Raw genomic sequence first — 20,806 nt, forward strand, 5'->3', positions numbered from 1 at the left:
GGGACAAACCTATCTTCACCTTTCCCTCTCTGACCTGGACAAACCTATCTTCACCTTCCCCTGTCTCACTAGGACAAAACTATCTTCAGCCACCCTCTCTCACTAGCACAAACCTATGTTTACCTTCCGCTGTCTCACTCAGACACACCTGTCTTCAGCTTCACCTGTCTCACTGAGACAAACCTATCTTCACCTTCTCCGGTCTTACTGGGACAAACCTATCTTCACCTTGCCCTGTCTGACTGGGACAAACCCATCTTCACCTTCCCCTGTCTCACTAAGACAAAATTATCTTCACCTTCCCCTGTCTCACTAAGACAAACCTTTCTTCACCTTCCCCTGCCTCACTCGGACAAACCTATCTTCACCTTCCCCTGTTTACTGGGACAAACCTATCCCCACCTTCCCCTGTCTCTCTAAGACAAACCTATCTTTACTTTCCCCTGTCTCACTGGGACAGACCTATCTTCACCTTTCCCTGTCTGACTGGGACTAACCTATCTTCACTTTCCCCTGTCTCACTAAGACAAACCTATCTTCACCTTCCTCTGTCTCACTAGGGCAAACCTATCTTCACCTTCCCCTCTCTCACTAGCACAAACCTATCTTTACCTTCTGCTGTCTCACTCAGACAAACCTATCTTCAGCTTCACCTGTCTCACTGAGGAAAACCTTCCTTCACCTTCTCCGGTCTCACTGGGACAAACCTATCTTCACCTTGCCCTGTCTGACTGGGACAAACCCATCTTCACCTTCCCCTGTCTCACTAAGACAAAGCCATCTTCACCTTCCCCTGTCTCACTAAGACAAAGCGATCTTCACCTTCACCTGTCTCATTGAGACAAACCTCTCTTCACCTTTCCGTGTCTGAATGGGACAAACCCATCTTCACCTTCCCCTGTCACACTAAGACAACCCTATCTTCACGTTCCCCTGTCTCACTAAGTCAAACCTATCTTCACCTTCCTCTGTCTCACTAGGATAAACCAATCTTCACCTTCCCCTGTCTCACTGGGACAAACCCATCTTCACCTTCCCCTGTCTCACTGGAACAAACCTATCTTCACCTTCCCCTGTCTCACTAAGACAAAGCGATCTTCACCTTCACCTGTCTCATTGAGACAAACCTCTCTTCACCTTTCCGTGTCTGAATGGGGAAAACCCATCTTCACCTTCCCCTGTCACACTAAGACAAACCTATCTTCACCTTTCCCTGTCTCACTGGAACAAACCTATCTTCATCTTCCTCTGACTTACTGGAACAAACCTATCTTCACCTTTCCCTGTCTGACTGGGACAGATCCATCTTGACCTTCCCCCGTCTCACTAAGACAAACCTATCTTCACCTTCCCCTGTCTCACTAATGGAAACCTATCTTCCCCTTTCCCTGTATCACTGCGACAAACCTATCTTCACCTTTCCCTGTCTAACCTGGATAAACCCATCTACACCTTCCTCTGTCTCACTAAAACAAACCTATCTTCACCTTCCCCTGTCTCACTAAGACAAAACTATCTTCACTTTGCCCTCTATCACTAGCACAAACCTATGTTTACCTTCCGCTGTCTCACTAAGACAAACCTATCTTCACCTTCACCGGTCTCACTCGGACAAACAGATCTTCACCTTTCCATGTCTGACTGGGACAAACCCACCTTCACCGTCCCCTGTATCACTGAAGACAAACCTATTTTCACATTCCCCTGTCTCACTGGGACAAACCTATCTTCACCTTGACCTGTCTAACTGGGACAAACCCATCTTCACCTTCCCTTGTCTCACTAAGACAAAACTAACTTCACCTTCCCCTGTCTCACTAAGACAAACGTTTCTTCACCTTCCCCTGACTCACTGGGACAAACCTATCTTCACCTTCCCCTGTTTACTGTGACAAACCTATCCCTACCTTCCCCTGTCTCTCTAAGAAAAACTTATCTTCACTATCCCCTGTCTCACTGGGACAAACCTATCTTCACCTTCCCCTGTCTCACTAAGACAAACCTACCTTCACCTTCCTCTGTCTCACTAGGGCAAACCTATCTTCACGTTCCGCTCTCTCACTAGCACTAACCTATCTTTATCTCCGCTGTCTCACTCAGACAAACCTATCTTCAGCTTCAACTGTCTCACTGAGACAAACCTATCTTCACCTTCTCCGGTCTCACTGGGACAAACCTATCTTCACCTTGCCCTGTCTGACTGGGACAAACCCATCTTCACCTTCCCCTCTCTCACTATGACAAAATTATCTTCACCTTCCCCTGTCTCACTAAGACAAACCTATCTTCAGCTTCACCTGTCTCACTGGGACAAACCTATCTTCACCTTGCCCAGTCCGACTGAGACAAAACTATCTTCACCTTCCCCTATCTCACTGAGAAAAACCTATCTTCACCTTTCCCTATCTGACTAGGGCAAACCCATCTTCACCTTCCCCTGTCTCACTAAGACAAACCTATCTTCATATTTCTCTGACTTACTGGAACAAACCTATCTTCACCTTGCCTGTCTTACTGGGACAAACCTATGTTCACCTTCCCCTGTCTAGCTAAGACAAAATTATCTTCACCTTCCCCTGTCTCACTCGGAGAAACCTATCTTCACCTTCCCCTGTTCACTGGGACAAACCTATCCCCAACTTCCCCTGTCTCACTAAGACAAACCTATCTTTACTTTCCCCTGTCTCACTGGGACAAACCTATCTTCACCTTGCCCTGTCTGACTGGGACAAACCCATCTTCACCTTCCCCTGTCTCACTAAGACAAAGCAATCTTCACCTTCTACTGTCTCATTGAGACAAACCTCTCTTCACCTTCCCCTGTCTCACTAATGGAAACCTAGTTTCACCTTCCCCTGTCTCACTGGGACAAACCTATCTTCATCTTTCCCTATCTGACTGGGGCAAACCCATCTTCAACTTCCCCTGTCGCACTAAGACATAGCTATCTTCACCTTCCCCTGTCTCACTAAGACAAACCTATCTTCATATTTCTCTGACTTACTGGAACAAACCTATCTTCACCTTGCCTGTCTTACTGGGACAAACCCATGTTCACCATCCCCTGTCTCGCTAAGACAAAATTATCTTCACCTTCCCCTGTCTCACTAAGACAAACCTTTCTTCACCTTCCCCTGTCTCACTCGGACAAACCTATCTTCACCTTTCCCTGTCTGACTGGGACTAACCTATCTTCACTTTCCCCTGTCTCACTAAGACAAACCTATCTTCACCTTCCTCTGTCTCACTAGGGCAAACCTATCTTCACCTTCCCCTCTCTCACTAGCACTAACCTATCTTTACCTTCTGCTGTCTCACTCAGACAAACCTATCTTCAGCTTCACCTGTCTCACTGAGGAAAACCTACCTTCACCTTCTCCGGTCTCACTGGGACAAGCCTATCTTCACCTTGCCCTGTCTCACTAAGACAAAATTATCTTCACTTTCCCCTGTCTCACTAAGACAAACCTATCTTTACCTTCTGCTGTCTCACTCAGACAAACCTATCTTCAGCTTCCCCTGTCTCACTAAGACAAACCTTTATTCACCTTCCCCTGTCTCACTAAGACAAACCTATCTTCAGCTTCACCTGTCTCACTGGGACAAACCTATCTTCACCTTGCCCTGTCCGAATGGGACAAAACTATCTTCACCTTTCCCTATCTCACTGAGACAAACCTATCTTCACCTTTCCCTATCTGACTGGGGCAAACCCATCTTCAACTTCCCCTGTCGCACTAAGACATAGCTATCTTCACCTTCCCCTGACTCACTAAGACAAACCTATCTTCATATTTCTCTGACTTACTGGAACAAACCTATCTTCACCTTGCCTGTCTTACTGGGACAAACCCATGTTCACCATCCCCTGTCTCGCTAAGACAAAATTATCTTCACCTTCCCCTGTCTCACTAAGACAAACCTTTCTTCACCTTCCTCTGTCTCACTAGGGCAAACCTATCTTCACCTTCCCCTGTCTCACTAAGACAAACCTTTCTTCACCTTCCCCTGTCTCACTCGGACAAACCTATCTTCACCTTTCCCTGTCTGACTGGGACTAACCTATCTTCACTTTCCCCTGTCTCACTAAGACAAACCTATCTTCACCTTCCTCTGTCTCACTAGGGCAAACCTATCTTCACCTTCCCCTCTCTCACTAGCACTAACCTATCTTTACCTTCTGCTGTCTCACTCAGACAAACCTATCTTCAGCTTCACCTGTCTCACTGAGGAAAACCTACCTTCACCTTCTCCGGTCTCACTGGGACAAGCCTATCTTCACCTTGCCCTGTCTCACTAAGACAAAATTATCTTCACTTTCCCCTGTCTCACTCAGACAAACCTATCTTTACCTTCTGCTGTCTCACTCAGACAAACCTATCTTCAGCTTCCCCTGTCTCACTAAGACAAACCTTTCTTCACCTTCCCCTGTCTGACTGGGACAAACCCATCTTCACCTTCCCCTGTCTCACTAAGACATTATCTTCACCTTCCCCTGTCTCACTGGAACAAACCTATCTTCATCTGAATAACTAGAACAAACCTATCTTCACCTGTCCCTGTCTGACTGGGACCAACCTATCTTCACCTTCCCCTGTATCACTGGGAAAAAACCTAACTTTACCTTTCCCTGTCTGACTGGGACAGATCCATCTTCACCTTCCCCTGTTTCACTAAGACAAACCTATCTTCACCTTCCCCTGTCTCACTAATGGAAAGCTATCTTCACCTTTCACTGTCTCACTGGGACAAACCTATCTTCACCTTTCCCTCTCTGACCTGGACAAACCTATCTTCACCTTCCCCTGTCTCACTAGGACAAAACTATCTTCAGCCACCCTCTCTCACTAGCACAAACCTATGTTTACCTTCCGCTGTCTCACTCAGACACACCTGTCTTCAGCTTCACCTGTCTCACTGAGACAAACCTATCTTCACCTTCTCCGGTCTTACTGGGACAAACCTATCTTCACCTTGCCCTGTCTGACTGGGACAAACCCATCTTCACCTTCCCCTGTCTCACTAAGACAAACCTTTCTTCACCTTCCCCTGCCTCACTCGGACAAACCTATCTTCACCTTCCCCTGTTTACTGGGACAAACCTATCCCCACCTTCCCCTGTCTCTCTAAGACAAACCTATCTTTACTTTCCCCTGTCTCACTGGGACAGACCTATCTTCACCTTTCCCTGTCTGACTGGGACTAACCTATCTTCACTTTCCCCTGTCTCACTAAGACAAACCTATCTTCACCTTCCTCTGTCTCACTAGGGCAAACCTATCTTCACCTTCCCCTCTCTCACTAGCACAAACCTATCTTTACCTTCTGCTGTCTCACTCAGACAAACCTATCTTCAGCTTCACCTGTCTCACTGAGGAAAACCTTCCTTCACCTTCTCCGGTCTCACTGGGACAAACCTATCTTCACCTTGCCCTGTCTGACTGGGACAAACCCATCTTCACCTTCCCCTGTCTCACTAAGACAAAGCCATCTTCACCTTCCCCTGTCTCACTAAGACAAAGCGATCTTCACCTTCACCTGTCTCATTGAGACAAACCTCTCTTCACCTTTCCGTGTCTGAATGGGACAAACCCATCTTCACCTTCCCCTGTCTCACTAAGACAAACCTATCTTCACCTTTCCCTGTCTCACTGGAACAAACCTATCTTCATCTTCCTCTGACTTACTGGAACAAACCTATCTTCACCTTTCCCTGTCTGACTGGGACAGATCCATCTTGACCTTCCCCCGTCTCACTAAGACAAACCTATCTTCACCTTCCCCTGTCTCACTAATGGAAACCTATCTTCCCCTTTCCCTGTATCACTGCGACAAACCTATCTTCACCTTTCCCTGTCTAACCTGGATAAACCCATCTACACCTTCCTCTGTCTCACTAAAACAAACCTATCTTCACCTTCCCCTGTCTCACTAAGACAAAACTATCTTCACTTTGCCCTCTATCACTAGCACAAACCTATGTTTACCTTCCGCTGTCTCACTAAGACAAACCTATCTTCACCTTCACCGGTCTCACTCGGACAAACAGATCTTCACCTTTCCATGTCTGACTGGGACAAACCCACCTTCACCGTCCCCTGTATCACTGAAGACAAACCTATTTTCACATTCCCCTGTCTCACTGGGACAAACCTATCTTCACCTTGACCTGTCTAACTGGGACAAACCCATCTTCACCTTCCCTTGTCTCACTAAGACAAAACTAACTTCACCTTCCCCTGTCTCACTAAGACAAACGTTTCTTCACCTTCCCCTGACTCACTGGGACAAACCTATCTTCACCTTCCCCTGTTTACTGTGACAAACCTATCCCTACCTTCCCCTGTCTCTCTAAGAAAAACTTATCTTCACTATCCCCTGTCTCACTGGGACAAACCTATCTTCACCTTCCCCTGTCTCACTAAGACAAACCTACCTTCACCTTCCTCTGTCTCACTAGGGCAAACCTATCTTCACGTTCCGCTCTCTCACTAGCACTAACCTATCTTTATCTCCGCTGTCTCACTCAGACAAACCTATCTTCAGCTTCAACTGTCTCACTGAGACAAACCTATCTTCACCTTCTCCGGTCTCACTGGGACAAACCTATCTTCACCTTGCCCTGTCTGACTGGGACAAACCCATCTTCACCTTCCCCTCTCTCACTATGACAAAATTATCTTCACCTTCCCCTGTCTCACTAAGACAAACCTATCTTCAGCTTCACCTGTCTCACTGGGACAAACCTATCTTCACCTTGCCCAGTCCGACTGAGACAAAACTATCTTCACCTTCCCCTATCTCACTGAGAAAAACCTATCTTCACCTTTCCCTATCTGACTAGGGCAAACCCATCTTCACCTTCCCCTGTCTCACTAAGACAAACCTATCTTCATATTTCTCTGACTTACTGGAACAAACCTATCTTCACCTTGCCTGTCTTACTGGGACAAACCTATGTTCACCTTCCCCTGTCTAGCTAAGACAAAATTATCTTCACCTTCCCCTGTCTCACTCGGAGAAACCTATCTTCACCTTCCCCTGTTCACTGGGACAAACCTATCCCCAACTTCCCCTGTCTCACTAAGACAAACCTATCTTTACTTTCCCCTGTCTCACTGGGACAAACCTATCTTCACCTTGCCCTGTCTGACTGGGACAAACCCATCTTCACCTTCCCCTGTCTCACTAAGACAAAGCAATCTTCACCTTCTACTGTCTCATTGAGACAAACCTCTCTTCACCTTCCCCTGTCTCACTAATGGAAACCTAGTTTCACCTTTACCTGTCTCACTGGAACAAACCTATCTTCATCTTCCTCTGACTTACTGGAACAAACCTATCTTCACCTTTCCCTGTCTGACTGGGACCAACCTATCTTCACCTTCCCCTGTCTCACTGGGACAAACCTATCTTCACCCTTCCCTGTCTGACTGGGACAGATCCATCTTGACATTCCCCTGTCTCACTAAGACAAACCTATCTTCACCTTCCCCTGTCTCTCTAATGGAAACCTAGTTTCACCTTTCCCTGTATCACTGGAACAAACCTATCTTCACCTTTCCCTGTCTAACCTGGATAAACCCATCTTCACCTTCCCCTATCTCACTAAGACAAACCTATCTTCACTTTCCTCTGTCTCACGAGGGCAAACCTATCTTCACCTTCCGCTCTCTCACTAGCACTAACCTATCTTTATCTTCCGCTGTCTCACTCAGACAAACCTATCTTCAGCTTCAACTGTCTCACTGAGACAAACCTATCTTCACCATTCTCTGTCTGACTGGGACCAACCTATCTTCAGCTTCCCCTGTCTCACTGGGACAAACCCAACTTCACCTTCCCCTGTCTTTCTAAGACAATCCTATCTTCTCCTTCCCCTGTCTCACTAAGACAAACCTATCTTCACCTTTCCCTGTCTCACTAAGACAAACCGATCTTCACCTTTACCTGTCTCACTGGGACAAACCCATCTTCACCTTCCCTTGTCTCACTAAGACAAAACTATCTTCACCTTCCCCTGTCTCACTAAGACAAACGTTTCTACACCTTCCGCTGACTCACTGGGACAAACCTATCTTCACCTTCCCCTGTTTACTGTGACAAACCTATCCCTACCTTCCCCTGTCTCTCTAAGAAAAACCTATCTTCACTATCCCCTGTCTCACTGGGACAAACCTATCTTCACGTTTCCCTGTCAGACTGGGACCCGCCTATCTTCACCTTCCCCTGTCTCACTAAGACAAACCTACCTTCACCTTCCTCTGTCTCACTAGGGCAAACCTATCGTCACCTTCCGCTCTCTCACTAGCACTAACCTATCTTTATCTTCCGCTGTCTCACTCAGACAAACCTATCTTCAGCTTCAACTGTCTCACTGAGACAAACCTATCTTCAGCTTCACCTGTCTCACTGGGACAAACCTATCTTCACCTTCCCCTCTCCGAATGGGACAAAACTATCTTCACCTTCCCCTATCTCACTGAGACAAACCTATCTTCACCTTTCCCTATCTGACTGGGGCAAATCCATCTTCACCTTCCCCTTTCTCACTAAGACATAGCTATCTTCACCTTCCCCTGTCTCACTAAGACAAACCTATCTTCATATTTCTCTGACTTACTGGAACAAACCTATCTTCACCTTGCCTGTCTTACTGGGACAAACCCATGTTCACCTTCCCCTGTCTCGCTAAGACAAAATTATCTTCACCTTCCCCTGTCTCACTAAGACAAACCTTTCTTCACCTTCCCCTGTCTCACTCGGACAAACCTATCTTCACCTTCCCCTATTTACTGGGACAAACCTATCCCCACCTTCCCCTGTCTCACTAAGACAAACCTATCTTTACTTTCCCCTGTCTCACTGGGACAAACCTATCTTCACCTTTCCCTATCTGACTGGGACTAACCTATCTTCACTTTCCCCTGTCTCACTAAGACAAAATTATCTTCACCTTCCCCTGTCTCACTAAGACAAACCTATCTTCATATTTCTCTGACTTACTGGAACAAACCTATCTTCACCTTGCCTGTCCTACTGGGACAAACCCATGTTCACCTTCCCCTGTCTCGCTAAGACAAAATTATCTTCACCTTCCCCTGTCTCACTAAGACAAACCTTTCTTCACCTTCCCCTGCCTCACTCGGACAAACCTATCTTCACCTTCCCCTATTTACTGGGACAAACCTATCCCCAACTTCCCCTGTCTCACTAAGACAAACCTATCTTTACTTTCCCCTGTCTCACTGGGACAAACCTATCTTCACCTTTCCCTGTCTGACTGGGACTAACCTATCTTCACTTTCCCCTGTCTCACTAAGACAAAATTATCTTCACCTTCCCCTGTCTCACTAAGACAAACCTATCTTCACCTTCACCGGTCTCACTCCGACAAACATATCTTCACCTTTCCATGTCTGACTGGGACAAACCTATCTTTACCTTCTGCTGTCTCACTCAGACAAACCTATCTTCAGCTTCCCCTGTCTCACTAAGACAAACCTTTCTTCACCTTCCCCTGTCTGACTGGGACAAATCCATCTTCACCTTCCCCTGTCTCACTAAGACAAAATCATCTTCACCTTCCGCTGACTCACTGGGACAAACCTATCTTCACGTTTCCCTGTCTGACTGGGACCAACCTATCTTCACCTTCCCCTGTGTCACGAAGACAAACCTACCTTCACCTTCCTCTGTCTCACTAGGGCAAACCTATCTTCACCTTCCGCTCTCTCACTAGCACTAACCTATCTTTATCTTCCGCTGTCTCACTCAGACAAACCTATCTTCAGCTTCAACTGTCTCACTGAGACAAACCTATCTTCACCTTCTCCGGTCTCACTGGGACAAACCTATCTTCACCTTGCCCTGTCTGATTGGGACAAACCCATCTTCACCTTCCCCTCTCTCACTATGACAAAATTATCTTCACCTTCCCCTGTCTCACTAAGACAAACCTATCTTCAGCTTCACCTGTCTCACTGGGACAAACCTATCTTCACCTTCCCCTCTCCGAATGGGACAAAACTATCTTCACCTTCCCCTATCTCACTGAGACAAACCTATCTTCACCTTTCCCTATCTGACTGGGGCAAATCCATCTTCACCTTCCCCTGTCTCACTAAGACATAGCTATCTTCACCTTCCCCTGTCTCACTAAGACAAACCTATCTTCACCTTGCCTGTCTTACTGGGACAAACCCATGTTCACCTTCCCCTGTCTCGCTAAGACAAAATTATCTTCACCTTCCCCTGTTTCACTAAGACAAACCTTTCTTCACCTTCCCCTGTCTCACTCGGACAAACCTATCTTCACCTTCCCCTATTTACTGGGACAAACCTATCCCCACCTTCCCCTGTCTCACTAAGACAAACCTATCTTTACTTTCCCCTGTCTCACTGGGACAAACCTATCTTCACCTTTCCCTGTCTGACTGGGACTAACCTATCTTCACTTTCCCCTGTCTCATTAAGACAAAATTATCTTCACCTTCCCCTGTCTCACTAAGACAAACCTATCTTCACCTTCACCGGTCTCACTCGGACAAACATATCTTCACCTTTCCATGTCTGACTGGGACAAACCTATCTTTACCTTCTGCTGTCTCACTCAGTCAAACCTATCTTCAGCTTCCCCTGTCTCACTAAGACAAACCTTTCTTCACCTTCCCCTGTCTGACTGGGACAAATCCATCTTCACATTCCCCTGTCTCACTAAGACAAAATCATCTTCACCTTCCGCTGACGCACTGTGACAAACCTATCCCTACCTTCCCCTGTCTCTCTAAGAAAAACCTATCTTCACTATCCCCTGTCTCACTGGGACAAACCTATCTTCACGTTTCCCTGTCTGACTAGGACCAACCTATCTTCACCTTCCGCTGTCTCACTAAGACAAACCTACCTTCACCTTCCTCTGTCTCACTAGGGCAAACCTATCTTCACCTTCCGCTCTCTCACTAGCACTAACCTATCTTTATCTTCCGCTGTCTCACTCAGACAAACCTATCTTCAGCTTCCCCTGTCTCACTAAGACAAACCTTTCTTCACCTTCCCCTGTCTGACTGGGACAAATCCATCTTCACCTTCCCCTGTCTCACTAAGACAAAATCATCTTCACCTTCCCCTGTCTCACTGGAACAAACCTATCTTCATCTTCATCTGAATAACTGGAACAAACCTATCTTCACCTGTCCCTGTCTGACTGGGACCAACCTATCTTCACCTTCCCCTGTCTCACTGGGACAAACCTAACTTCACCTTCCCCTGTCTCACTAATGGAAAGCTATCTTCACCTTTCACTGTCTCACTGGGACAAACCTATCTTCACCTTTCCCTCTCTGACCTGGACAAACCTATCTTCACCTTCCCCTGTCTCACTAGGACAAAACTATCTTCACCCACCCTCTCTCACTAGCACAAACCTATGTTTACCTTCCGCTGTCTCACTCAGACAAACCTATCTTCAGCTTCCCCTGTCTCACTTGGACAAACCTATCTTCACCTTCCCCTGTCTCACTAAGACAAACCTACCTTCACCTTCCTCTGTCTCACTAGGGCAAACCTAACTTCACCTTCCGCTCTCTCACTAGCACTAACCTATCTTTATCTTCCGCTGTCTCACTCAGACAAACCTATCTTCAGCTTCCCCTGTCTCACTAAGACAAACCTTTCTTCACCTTCCCCTGTCTGACTGGGACAAATCCATCTTCACCTTCCCCTGTCTCACTAAGACAAAATCATCTTCACCTTCCCCTGTCTCACTGGAACAAACCTATCTTCATCTTCATCTGAATAACTGGAACAAACCTATCTTCACCTGTCCCTGTCTGACTGGGACCAACCTATCTTCACCTTCCCCTGTCTCACTGGGACAAACCTAACTTCACCTTCCCCTGTCTCACTAATGGAAAGCCATCTTCACCTTTCACTGTCTCACTGGGACAAACCTATCTTCACCTTTCTCTCTCTGACCTGGACAAACCTATCTTCACCTTCCCCTGTCTCACTAGGACAAATCTATCTTCACCCACCCTCTCTCACTAGCACAAACCTATGTTTACCTTCCGCTGTCTCACTCAGACAAACCTGTCTTCAGCTTCCCCTCTCTCACTAGCACTAACCTACCTTTACCTTCCGCTGTCTCACTCAGACAAACCTATCTTCAGCTTCACCTGTCTCACTGAGACAAACCTATCTTCACCTTCTCCGGTCTTACTGGGACAAACCTATCTGCACCTTGCCCTGTCTGACTGGGACAAACCCATCTTCACCTTCCCCTGTCTCACTAAGACAAAATTATCTTCACCTTCCCCTGTCTCACTAAGACAAACCTTTCTTCACCTTCCCCTGCCTCACTCGGTCAAACCTATCTTCACATTCCCCTGTTTACTGGGACAAACCTGTCCCCACCTTCCCCTGTCTCTCTAAGACAAACCTATCTTTACTTTCCCCTGTCTCACTGGGACAAACCTATCTTCACCTTTCCCTGTCTGACTGGGACTAACCTATCTTCACTTTCCCCTGTCTCACTAAGACAAACCTATCTTCACCTTCCTCTGTCTCACTAGGGCAAACCTATCTTCACCTTCCCCTCTCTCACTAGCACAAACCTATCTTTACCTTCTGCTGTCTCACTCAGACAAACCTATCTTCAGCTTCACCTGTCTCACTGAGGAAAACCTTCCTTCACCTTCTCCGGTCTCACTGGGACAAACCTATCTTCACCTTGCCCTGTCTGACTGGGACAAACCCATCTTCACCTTCCCCTGTCTCACTAAGACAAAGCCATCTTCACCTTCCCCTGTCTCACTAAGACAAAGCGATCTTCATCTTCACCTGTCTCATTGAGACAAACCTCTCTTCACCTTTCCGTGTCTGAATGGGGCAAACCCATCTTCACCTTCCCCTGTCACACTAAGACAAACCTATCTTCACCTTTCCCTGTCTCACTGGAACAAGCCTATCTTCATCTTCCTCTGACTTACTGGAACAAACCTATCTTCATCTTTCCCTGTCTGACTGGGACCAAACTACCTTCACCTTCCCCTGTCTCACTGGGACAAACCTAACTTCACCTTTCCCTGTCTGACTGGGACAGATCCATCTTGACCTTCCCCTGTCTCACTAAGACAAACCTATCTTCACCTTCCCCTGTCTCACTAATGGAAACCTATCTTCCCCTTTCCCTGTATCACTGGGACAAACCTATCTTCACCTTTCCCTGTCTAACCTGGATAAACCCATCTACAACTTTCACTGTCTCACTAAGACAAACATATCTTCACCTTCCCCTGTCTCACTGGGACAAACCTATCTTCACCTTCCTCTGAATCACTGGAACGAACCTATCTTCACCTTCCCCTGTCTCACTAAAACAAACCTATCTTCGCCTTCCCCTGTCTCACTAAGACAAAACTATCTTCACTTTGCCCTCTATCACTAGCAGAAACCTATGTTTACCTTCCGCTGTCTCACTAAGAAAAACCTATCTTCACCTTCACCGGTCTCACTCGGACAAACATATCTTCACCTTTCCACGTCTGACTGGGACAAACCCATCTTCACCTTCCCCTGTATCACTGAAGACAAACCTATTTTCACATTCCCCTGTCTCACTAAGACAAACGTTTCTTCACCTTCCCCTGACTCAATGGGACAAACCTATCTTCACGTTTCCCTGTCTGACTGGGACCAACCTATCTTCACCTTCCCCTGTCTCACTAAGACAAACCTACCTTCACTTTCCTCTGTCTCACTAGGGCAAACCTATCTTCACCTTCCGCTCTCTCACTAGCACTAACCTATATTTATCTTCCGCTGTCTCACTCAGACAAACCTATCTTCAGCTTCAACTGTCTCACTGAGACAAACCTATCTTCACCTTCTCCGGTCACACTGGGACAAACCTATCTTCACCTTGCCCTGTCTGACTGGGACAAACCCATCTTCACCTTCCCCTGTCTCACTATGACAAAATTATCTTCACCTTCCCCTGTCTAACTAATAAAAACCTATCTTCAGCTTCACCTGTCTCACTGGGACAAACCTATCTTCACCTTGCCCTGTCCGACTGAGACAAAACTATCTTCACCTTCCCCTATCTCACTGAGACAAACCTATCTTCACCTTTCCCTATCTGACTGGGGCAAACCCATCTTCACCTTCCCCTGTCTCACTAAGACAAACCTATCTTCATATTTCTCTGACTTACTGGAACAAACCTATCTTCACCTTGCCTGTCTTACTGGGACAAACCCATGTTCACCTTCCCCTGTCTCGCTAAGACAAAATTATCTTCACCTTCCCCTGTCTCACTAAGACAAACCTTTCTTCACCTTCCCCTGTCTCACTCGGAGAAACCTATCTTCACCTTCCCCTGTTTATTGGGACAAACCTATCCCCACCTTCCCCTGTCTCACTAAGACAAACCTATCTTTACTTTCCCCTGTCTCACTGGGACAAACCTATCTTCACCTTTCCCTGTCTGACTGGGACTAACCTATCTTCACTTTCCCCTGTCTCACTAAGACAAACCTATCTTCACCTTCCTCTGTCTCACTAGGGCAAACCTATCTTCACCTTCCCCTCTCTCACTAACACTAACCTATCTTTACCTTCTGCTGTCTCACTCAGACAAACATATCTTCAGCTTCACCTGTCTCACTGAGGAAAACCTACCTTCACGTTCTCCCGTCTCACTGGGACAAACCTATCTTCACCTTGCCCTGTCTGACTGGGACAAACCCATCTTCACCTTCCCCTGTCTCACTAAGACAAAATTATCTTCACCTTCCCGTCTCACTAAGACAAAGCAATCTTCACCTTCAACTGTCTCATTGAGACAAACCTCTCTTCACCTTTCCGTGTCTGAATGGGGAAAACCCATCTTCACCTTCCCCTGTCACACTGAGACAAACCTATCTTCACCTTTCCCTGTCTCACTGGAACAAACCTATCTTCATCTTCCTCTGACTTACTGGAACAAACCTATCTTCACCTTTCCCTGTCTGACTGGGACCAACCTATCTTCACCTTCCCCTGTCTCACTGGGACAAACCTAACTTCACCCTTCCCTGTCTGACTGGGACAGATCCATCTTGACATTCCCCTGTCTCACTAAGACAAACCTATCTTCACCTTCCCCTGTCTCACTAATGGAAACCTAGTTTCACCTTTCCCTGTATCACTGGGACAAACCTATCTTCACCTTTCCCTGTCTAACCTGGATAAACCCATCTTCACCTTCCCCTATCTCACTAAGACAAACTTATCTTCACCTTCCTCTGTCTCACGAGGGCAAACCTATCTTCACCTTCCGCTCTCTCACTAGCACTAACCTATCTTTATCTTCCGCTGTCTCACTCAGACAAACCTATCTTCAGCATCAACTGTCTCACTGAGACAAACCTATCTTCACCTTCTCCGGTCTCACTGGGACAAACCTATCTTCACCTTGCCCTGTCTGACTGGGACAAACCCATCTTCACCTTCCCCTCTCTCACTATGGCAAAATAATCTTCACCTTCCCCTGTTTCACTAAGACAAACCTATCTTCAGCTTCACCGGTATCACTGAGACAAACCTATCTTCACCTTCTCCGGTCTCACTGGGACAAACCCATCTTCACCTTCCCCTCTCTCACTATGGCAAAATAATCTTCACCTTCCCCTGTCTCACTAAGACAAACCTATCTTCTGCTTCACCGGTATCACTGAGACAAACCTATCTTCACCTTTCCGTGTCTGACTGGGGCAAACCCATCTTCACCTTCCCCTGTCACACGAAGGGAAACCTATTTTACTTTTCCCTGTCTCACTGGAACAAACCTATCTTCACCATTCCCTGTCTGACTGGGACCAACCTATCTTCACCTTCCCCTGTCTCACTGGGACAAACCCAACTTCACCTTCCCCTGTCTTTCTAAGACAATCCTATCTTCTCCTTCCCCTGTCTCACTAAGACAAACCTATCTTCACCTTCCCCTGTCTCACTAAGTCAAAAATATCTTCACCTTTCCCTGTCTCACTAAGACAAACCGATCTTCATCTTTACCTGTCTCACTGGAACAAACCTATCTTCATCTTCCTCTGACTTACTGGAACAAACCTATCTTCACCTTCCCCTGTCCCTCTGCGACAAACCTTTCTTCACCTTTCCCTGTCTGACTGGAACAAACCCATGTTCCCCTTCCACTGTCTCACTAAGACAAACCTAACTTCACCTTCCACTGTCTCACTAAGAGAAGCCTAACTTCACCTTCCCCTGTCTCACTGGGACAAACCTATCTTCAATGTTCCCTGTCTGACTGGGAGAAACCCATCTTCACCTTCCTCTGTCTTGCTACGACAAAGCTATGTTCACCTTCCCCTGTCTCACTAAGACAAACCTATCTTCACTTTGCCCTGTCTCACTGAGACATAGCTATCTTCACCTTCCCCTGTCTCACTAAGACAAACCTATCTTCATCTTTCTCTGACTTACTGGAACAAACCTATCTTCATCTTGCCTGTCTTACTGCGACAAACCCATGTTCACCTTCCCCTGTCTCGCTAAGACAAAATTATCTTCACCTTCCCCTGTCTCACTAAGACAAACCTTTCTTCACCTTCCCCTGTCTCACTCGGACAAACCTATCTTCACCTTCCCCTGTTTACTGGGACAAACCTATCCCCACTTTCCCCTGTCTCACTAAGACAAACCTATCTTCACCTTCCCCTGTCTCACTAGTGCAAATCTATCTTCACCTTCCCCTCTCTCACTAGCACTAACCTATCTTTACCTTCTGCTGTCTCACTCAGACAAACCTATCTTCAGCTTCACCTGTCTCACTGAGGAAAACCTACCTTCACCTTCTCCGGTCTCACTGGGACAAGCCTATCTTCACCTTGCCCTGTCTGACTGGGACAAACCCATCTTCACCTTCCCCTGTCTCACTAAGACAAAATTATCTTCACCTTCCCCTGTCTCACTAAGACAAAGCGATCTTCACCTTCACCTGTCTCATTGAGACAAACCTCTCTTCACTTTTCCGTGTCTGAATGGGCCAAACCCATCTTCACCTTCCCCTGTCTCACTGGAACAAACCTATCTTCATCTTCCTTTGACTTACTGGCACAAACCTATCTTCACCTTTCCCTGTCTGACTGGGACCAACCTATCTTCACCTTCCCCTGTCTCACTGGGACAAACCTAATTTCACCTTTCCCTGTCTGACTGGGACAGATCCATCTTGACCTTCCCCTGTCTCACTAAGACAAACCTATCTTCACCTTCCCCTGTCTCACTAATGGAAACCTATCTTCACCTTTCCCTGTATCACTGGGACAAACCTATCTTCACCTTTCCCTGTCTAACCTGGATAAACCCATCTTCACATTCCCCTGTCTCACTAAAACAAACCCATCTTCACCCTCCCGTCTCACTAAGACAAAACTATCTTCACCTTCACCGGTCTCACTCGGACAAACATATCTTCACCTTTCCATGTCTCACTGGGACAAGCCTATCTTCACCTATCCCTGTCTAACCTGGATAAACCCATCTTCACCTTCCCCTGTCTCACTAAGACAAACCTATCTTCACCTTCCCCTGTCTTACTGGGACATACCTATCTGCACCTTCCCCTGTCTGACTGGAACAATCACATCTTCACCTTCCCTGTCTCTCTGGGACAAACTATTCTTCACCTTTCCCTGTCTGACTGGAACAAACCCATCTTCACCTTCCACTGTCTCACTAAGGCAAGCCTATCTTCACCTTCCTCTGTCTCAGTGGGACAAACCTATCTTCACCGTTCCCTGTCTGACTGGGAGAAACCCATCTTCACCTTCCTCTGCCTTGCTAAGAGAAACCTATGTTCACCTTCCCCTGTCTCACTAAGACAAACCTATCTTCACTTTCCCCTGTCTCACTGGGACAAACCTATCTTCACCTTTCCCTGTCTGACTGGGACCAACCTATCTTCACCTTCCCCTGTCTCACTAAGACAAATCTATCTTTACCTTCGGCTGTCTCACTCAGACAATCCTATCTTCACCTTCCCCTGTCTCACTGGAACAAACCCATCTTCACCTTCCTCTGTCTCACTGGAATAAACCTATCTTCACCTTCCCCTGTCTCACTAAGACAAACCTATCTTCACCTTCCCCTGTCTCTCTGGGACAAACCTTTCTTCACCTTTCCCTGTCTGACTGGAACAAACCCATGTTCACCTTCCCCTGTCTCACTAAGGCAAGCCTATCTTCACCTTCCTCTGTCTCAGTGGGACAAACCTATCTTCACCGTTCCCTGTCTGACTGGGAGAAACCCATCTTCACCTTCCTCTGCCTTGCTAAGAGAAACCTATGTTCACCTTCCCCTGTCTCACTAAGACAAACCTATCTTCACTTTCCCCTGTCTCACTGGGACAAACCTATCTTCACCTTCTCCGGTCTCACTGGGACAAACCTATCTTCACCTTGCCCTTTCTGACTAGGACAAACCTATCTTCACCTTCCGCTGTCTCACTAAGACAAACCTATCTTCACCTTCTCCGGTCTCACTGGGACAAACCTATCTTCACCTTGCCCTGTCTGACTAGGACAAACCCATCTTCACCTTCCCTTGTCTCACTAAGGCAAAACTATCTTCACCTTCCCCTGTCTCACTAAGACAAACCCATCTTCACCTTCCCCTGTCTCACTGGGACAAACCTATCTTCATCTTTCTCTGACTTACTGGAACAAACCTATCTTCACCTTGCCCTGTTTGACTGGGACAAACCCATCTTCACCTTCCCCTGTCTCGCTAAGACAAAACTATCTTCACCTTCCTCTGTCTCACTGAGACAAACCCATCTTCACCTTCCCCTGTCTCACTAAGACAAAACTATCTTCACCTTCCCCTGTCTCACTGAGACAAACCTATCTTCACCTTTCCCTATCTGACTGGGGCAAACCCATCTTCATCTTCCCCTGTCTCACTAAGACATAGCTATCTTCAACTTCCCCTGTCTCACTAAGACAAACTTTTCTTCACCTTCCCCTGTCTCACTGGGACAAACCTATCTTCATCTTTCTCTGACTTACTGGAACAAACCTATCTTCACCTTGCCCTGTCTGACTGGGACAAACCCATTTTCACCTTCCCCTGTCTCGCTAAGACAAATCTATCTTCACCTTCCCCTGTCTCACTGAGACAAACCCATCTTCACCTTCCCCTGTCTCACTAAGACAAACCTTTCTTCATCTTCCCCTGTCTCACTGGGACAAGCCTATCTTCACCTTCCCCTGTTTACTGGGACAAACCTATCCCCACCTTCCCCTGTCTCACTGGGACAAACCTATCTTCACCTTTCCTTGTCTAACTGGGACAAACCTATCTTCACCTTCCCCTGTCTCACTGGGACAAACCATGTAGAACCCCAAGCAAATACTCCTAAAACTGCGTCCACATTTCTGTGATGCCTTTTTCTGTGAACATCTGTTCCCAAGTTCCTGCCTAATACCTATGTAATTAGCCATCTGCCAATTAATTACTTATTTTATCATCAGCTCCTATCCTTAGCTATGCTAACAATCAGAGACTTGTGGTGACTGTCTCGGAAATTCGGTCTCACAAAGAGATGTGTCACCAGTATACTTGATACCTGGTACTAGATCTATTGCCTGTCCACATACTGTGTAAGGAATCCTTCTAATTTAAGACAAATTCTGTCCCATCGAAACCTTTTGCACTCAGGAGCTGATGATCAATATCAGGGAAGTTGAGATTCCTTCATTCCCCCTGTTTCATTTTCACCCTTCCAAAATCTGCATCCTGATCTCCTTCATGTCTCTGCTGCTAATGGAGGGTCGACAGAATATTCCCAATAGAGTGATTGCTCTCTCCCTGTTTCTGGATTCCATCTAACTGACTCAATAGTTGATTGCTCCTTGACATTCTCCCTTTCTGCTCAGCGGATCAAGCAGCATCTGGGTGGTGGGGTGAGCTGAAGGAATTGTTGACCAGAACCTCTTTCCTCCCACAGACACTGCTCAACCCACTGAGTTCCTCCTGTACATTGCTTGCTGTTCCAAATTCCAGATTTTGCGGTTTCTGGCATCTCCGCATGCTGGTTAGCTGTGGTTATTAATGCTGTCATTGAAACTACATTACATATGGACATCTGGTTTAGAATCAGACATGTAGGGATATGTTGACATGTCCTGTGTAGTGTGCCAGACTATTATACATCCGTCTCTCCTGCCAGGATTAATCTCCATGGAGGAATTCCGCCAGACCTGGAAACTTTTCAGTTCCCACCTGCACATCAATCTGGATGACCAGTCTGTAGATGACCTGGCCCGGAGCATTGATATCAACAAGGATGGCAGCATAGACTTCAATGAATTTCTGGAAGCTTTCCGCCTGGTGCAGAAGGATAACAAGTAAAACTCTAAATACTGAGGAAGAACATTGATCTTGCTGGATTAGACTGTATGATTGTTACTACCTTTTGTAGTTTTACAATCTATACCTGCTGGTATTTTACATAACTACCTGTATACATGTAACTGTTAGTATATTTCCTGGTGGTCACAGTATGTTTATGCAATTGTTCAGTGCGTCCCCTAGTGGTTACAGTCCTTTGCATCATTCTGGAAGCTTCCTTTGGTATCATAGTATTTAAATAGTGGCTATCTGATTGGTTAACTCTATGAATTTGGATGGAATGTTTCTTATCTGTGTGGTATAAGAAGGGCTTCTTTAGTCTTCTCTGTTTTACGTTCTTAGATACTAGATTTTCAATGCTCTGTATTTCCAAAAGTCTTTGCTCTAGTCG

At 46.5% G+C, this 20,806-nt stretch overlaps 1 protein-coding gene across 1 annotated transcript in view; it reads left to right on the forward strand.

The window, feature by feature from the left end:
• ppef1 (protein phosphatase, EF-hand calcium binding domain 1) overlaps window positions 1–20,415 on the forward strand; it is a 276,249-nt gene extending 255,834 nt beyond the window's left edge. The window contains exon 14 of the mRNA XM_072259727.1: window positions 20,234–20,415. Within this exon, the coding sequence (XP_072115828.1) occupies window positions 20,234–20,415 (182 nt within the window). The remainder of the gene's footprint in view (window positions 1–20,233) is intronic.
• Window positions 20,416–20,806: the final 391 nt, after the last annotated feature.

This window comes from Mobula birostris, chromosome 6 (assembly GCF_030028105.1).
Source record: "Mobula birostris isolate sMobBir1 chromosome 6, sMobBir1.hap1, whole genome shotgun sequence".
Lineage (NCBI taxonomy): Eukaryota > Metazoa > Chordata > Chondrichthyes > Myliobatiformes > Myliobatidae > Mobula > Mobula birostris.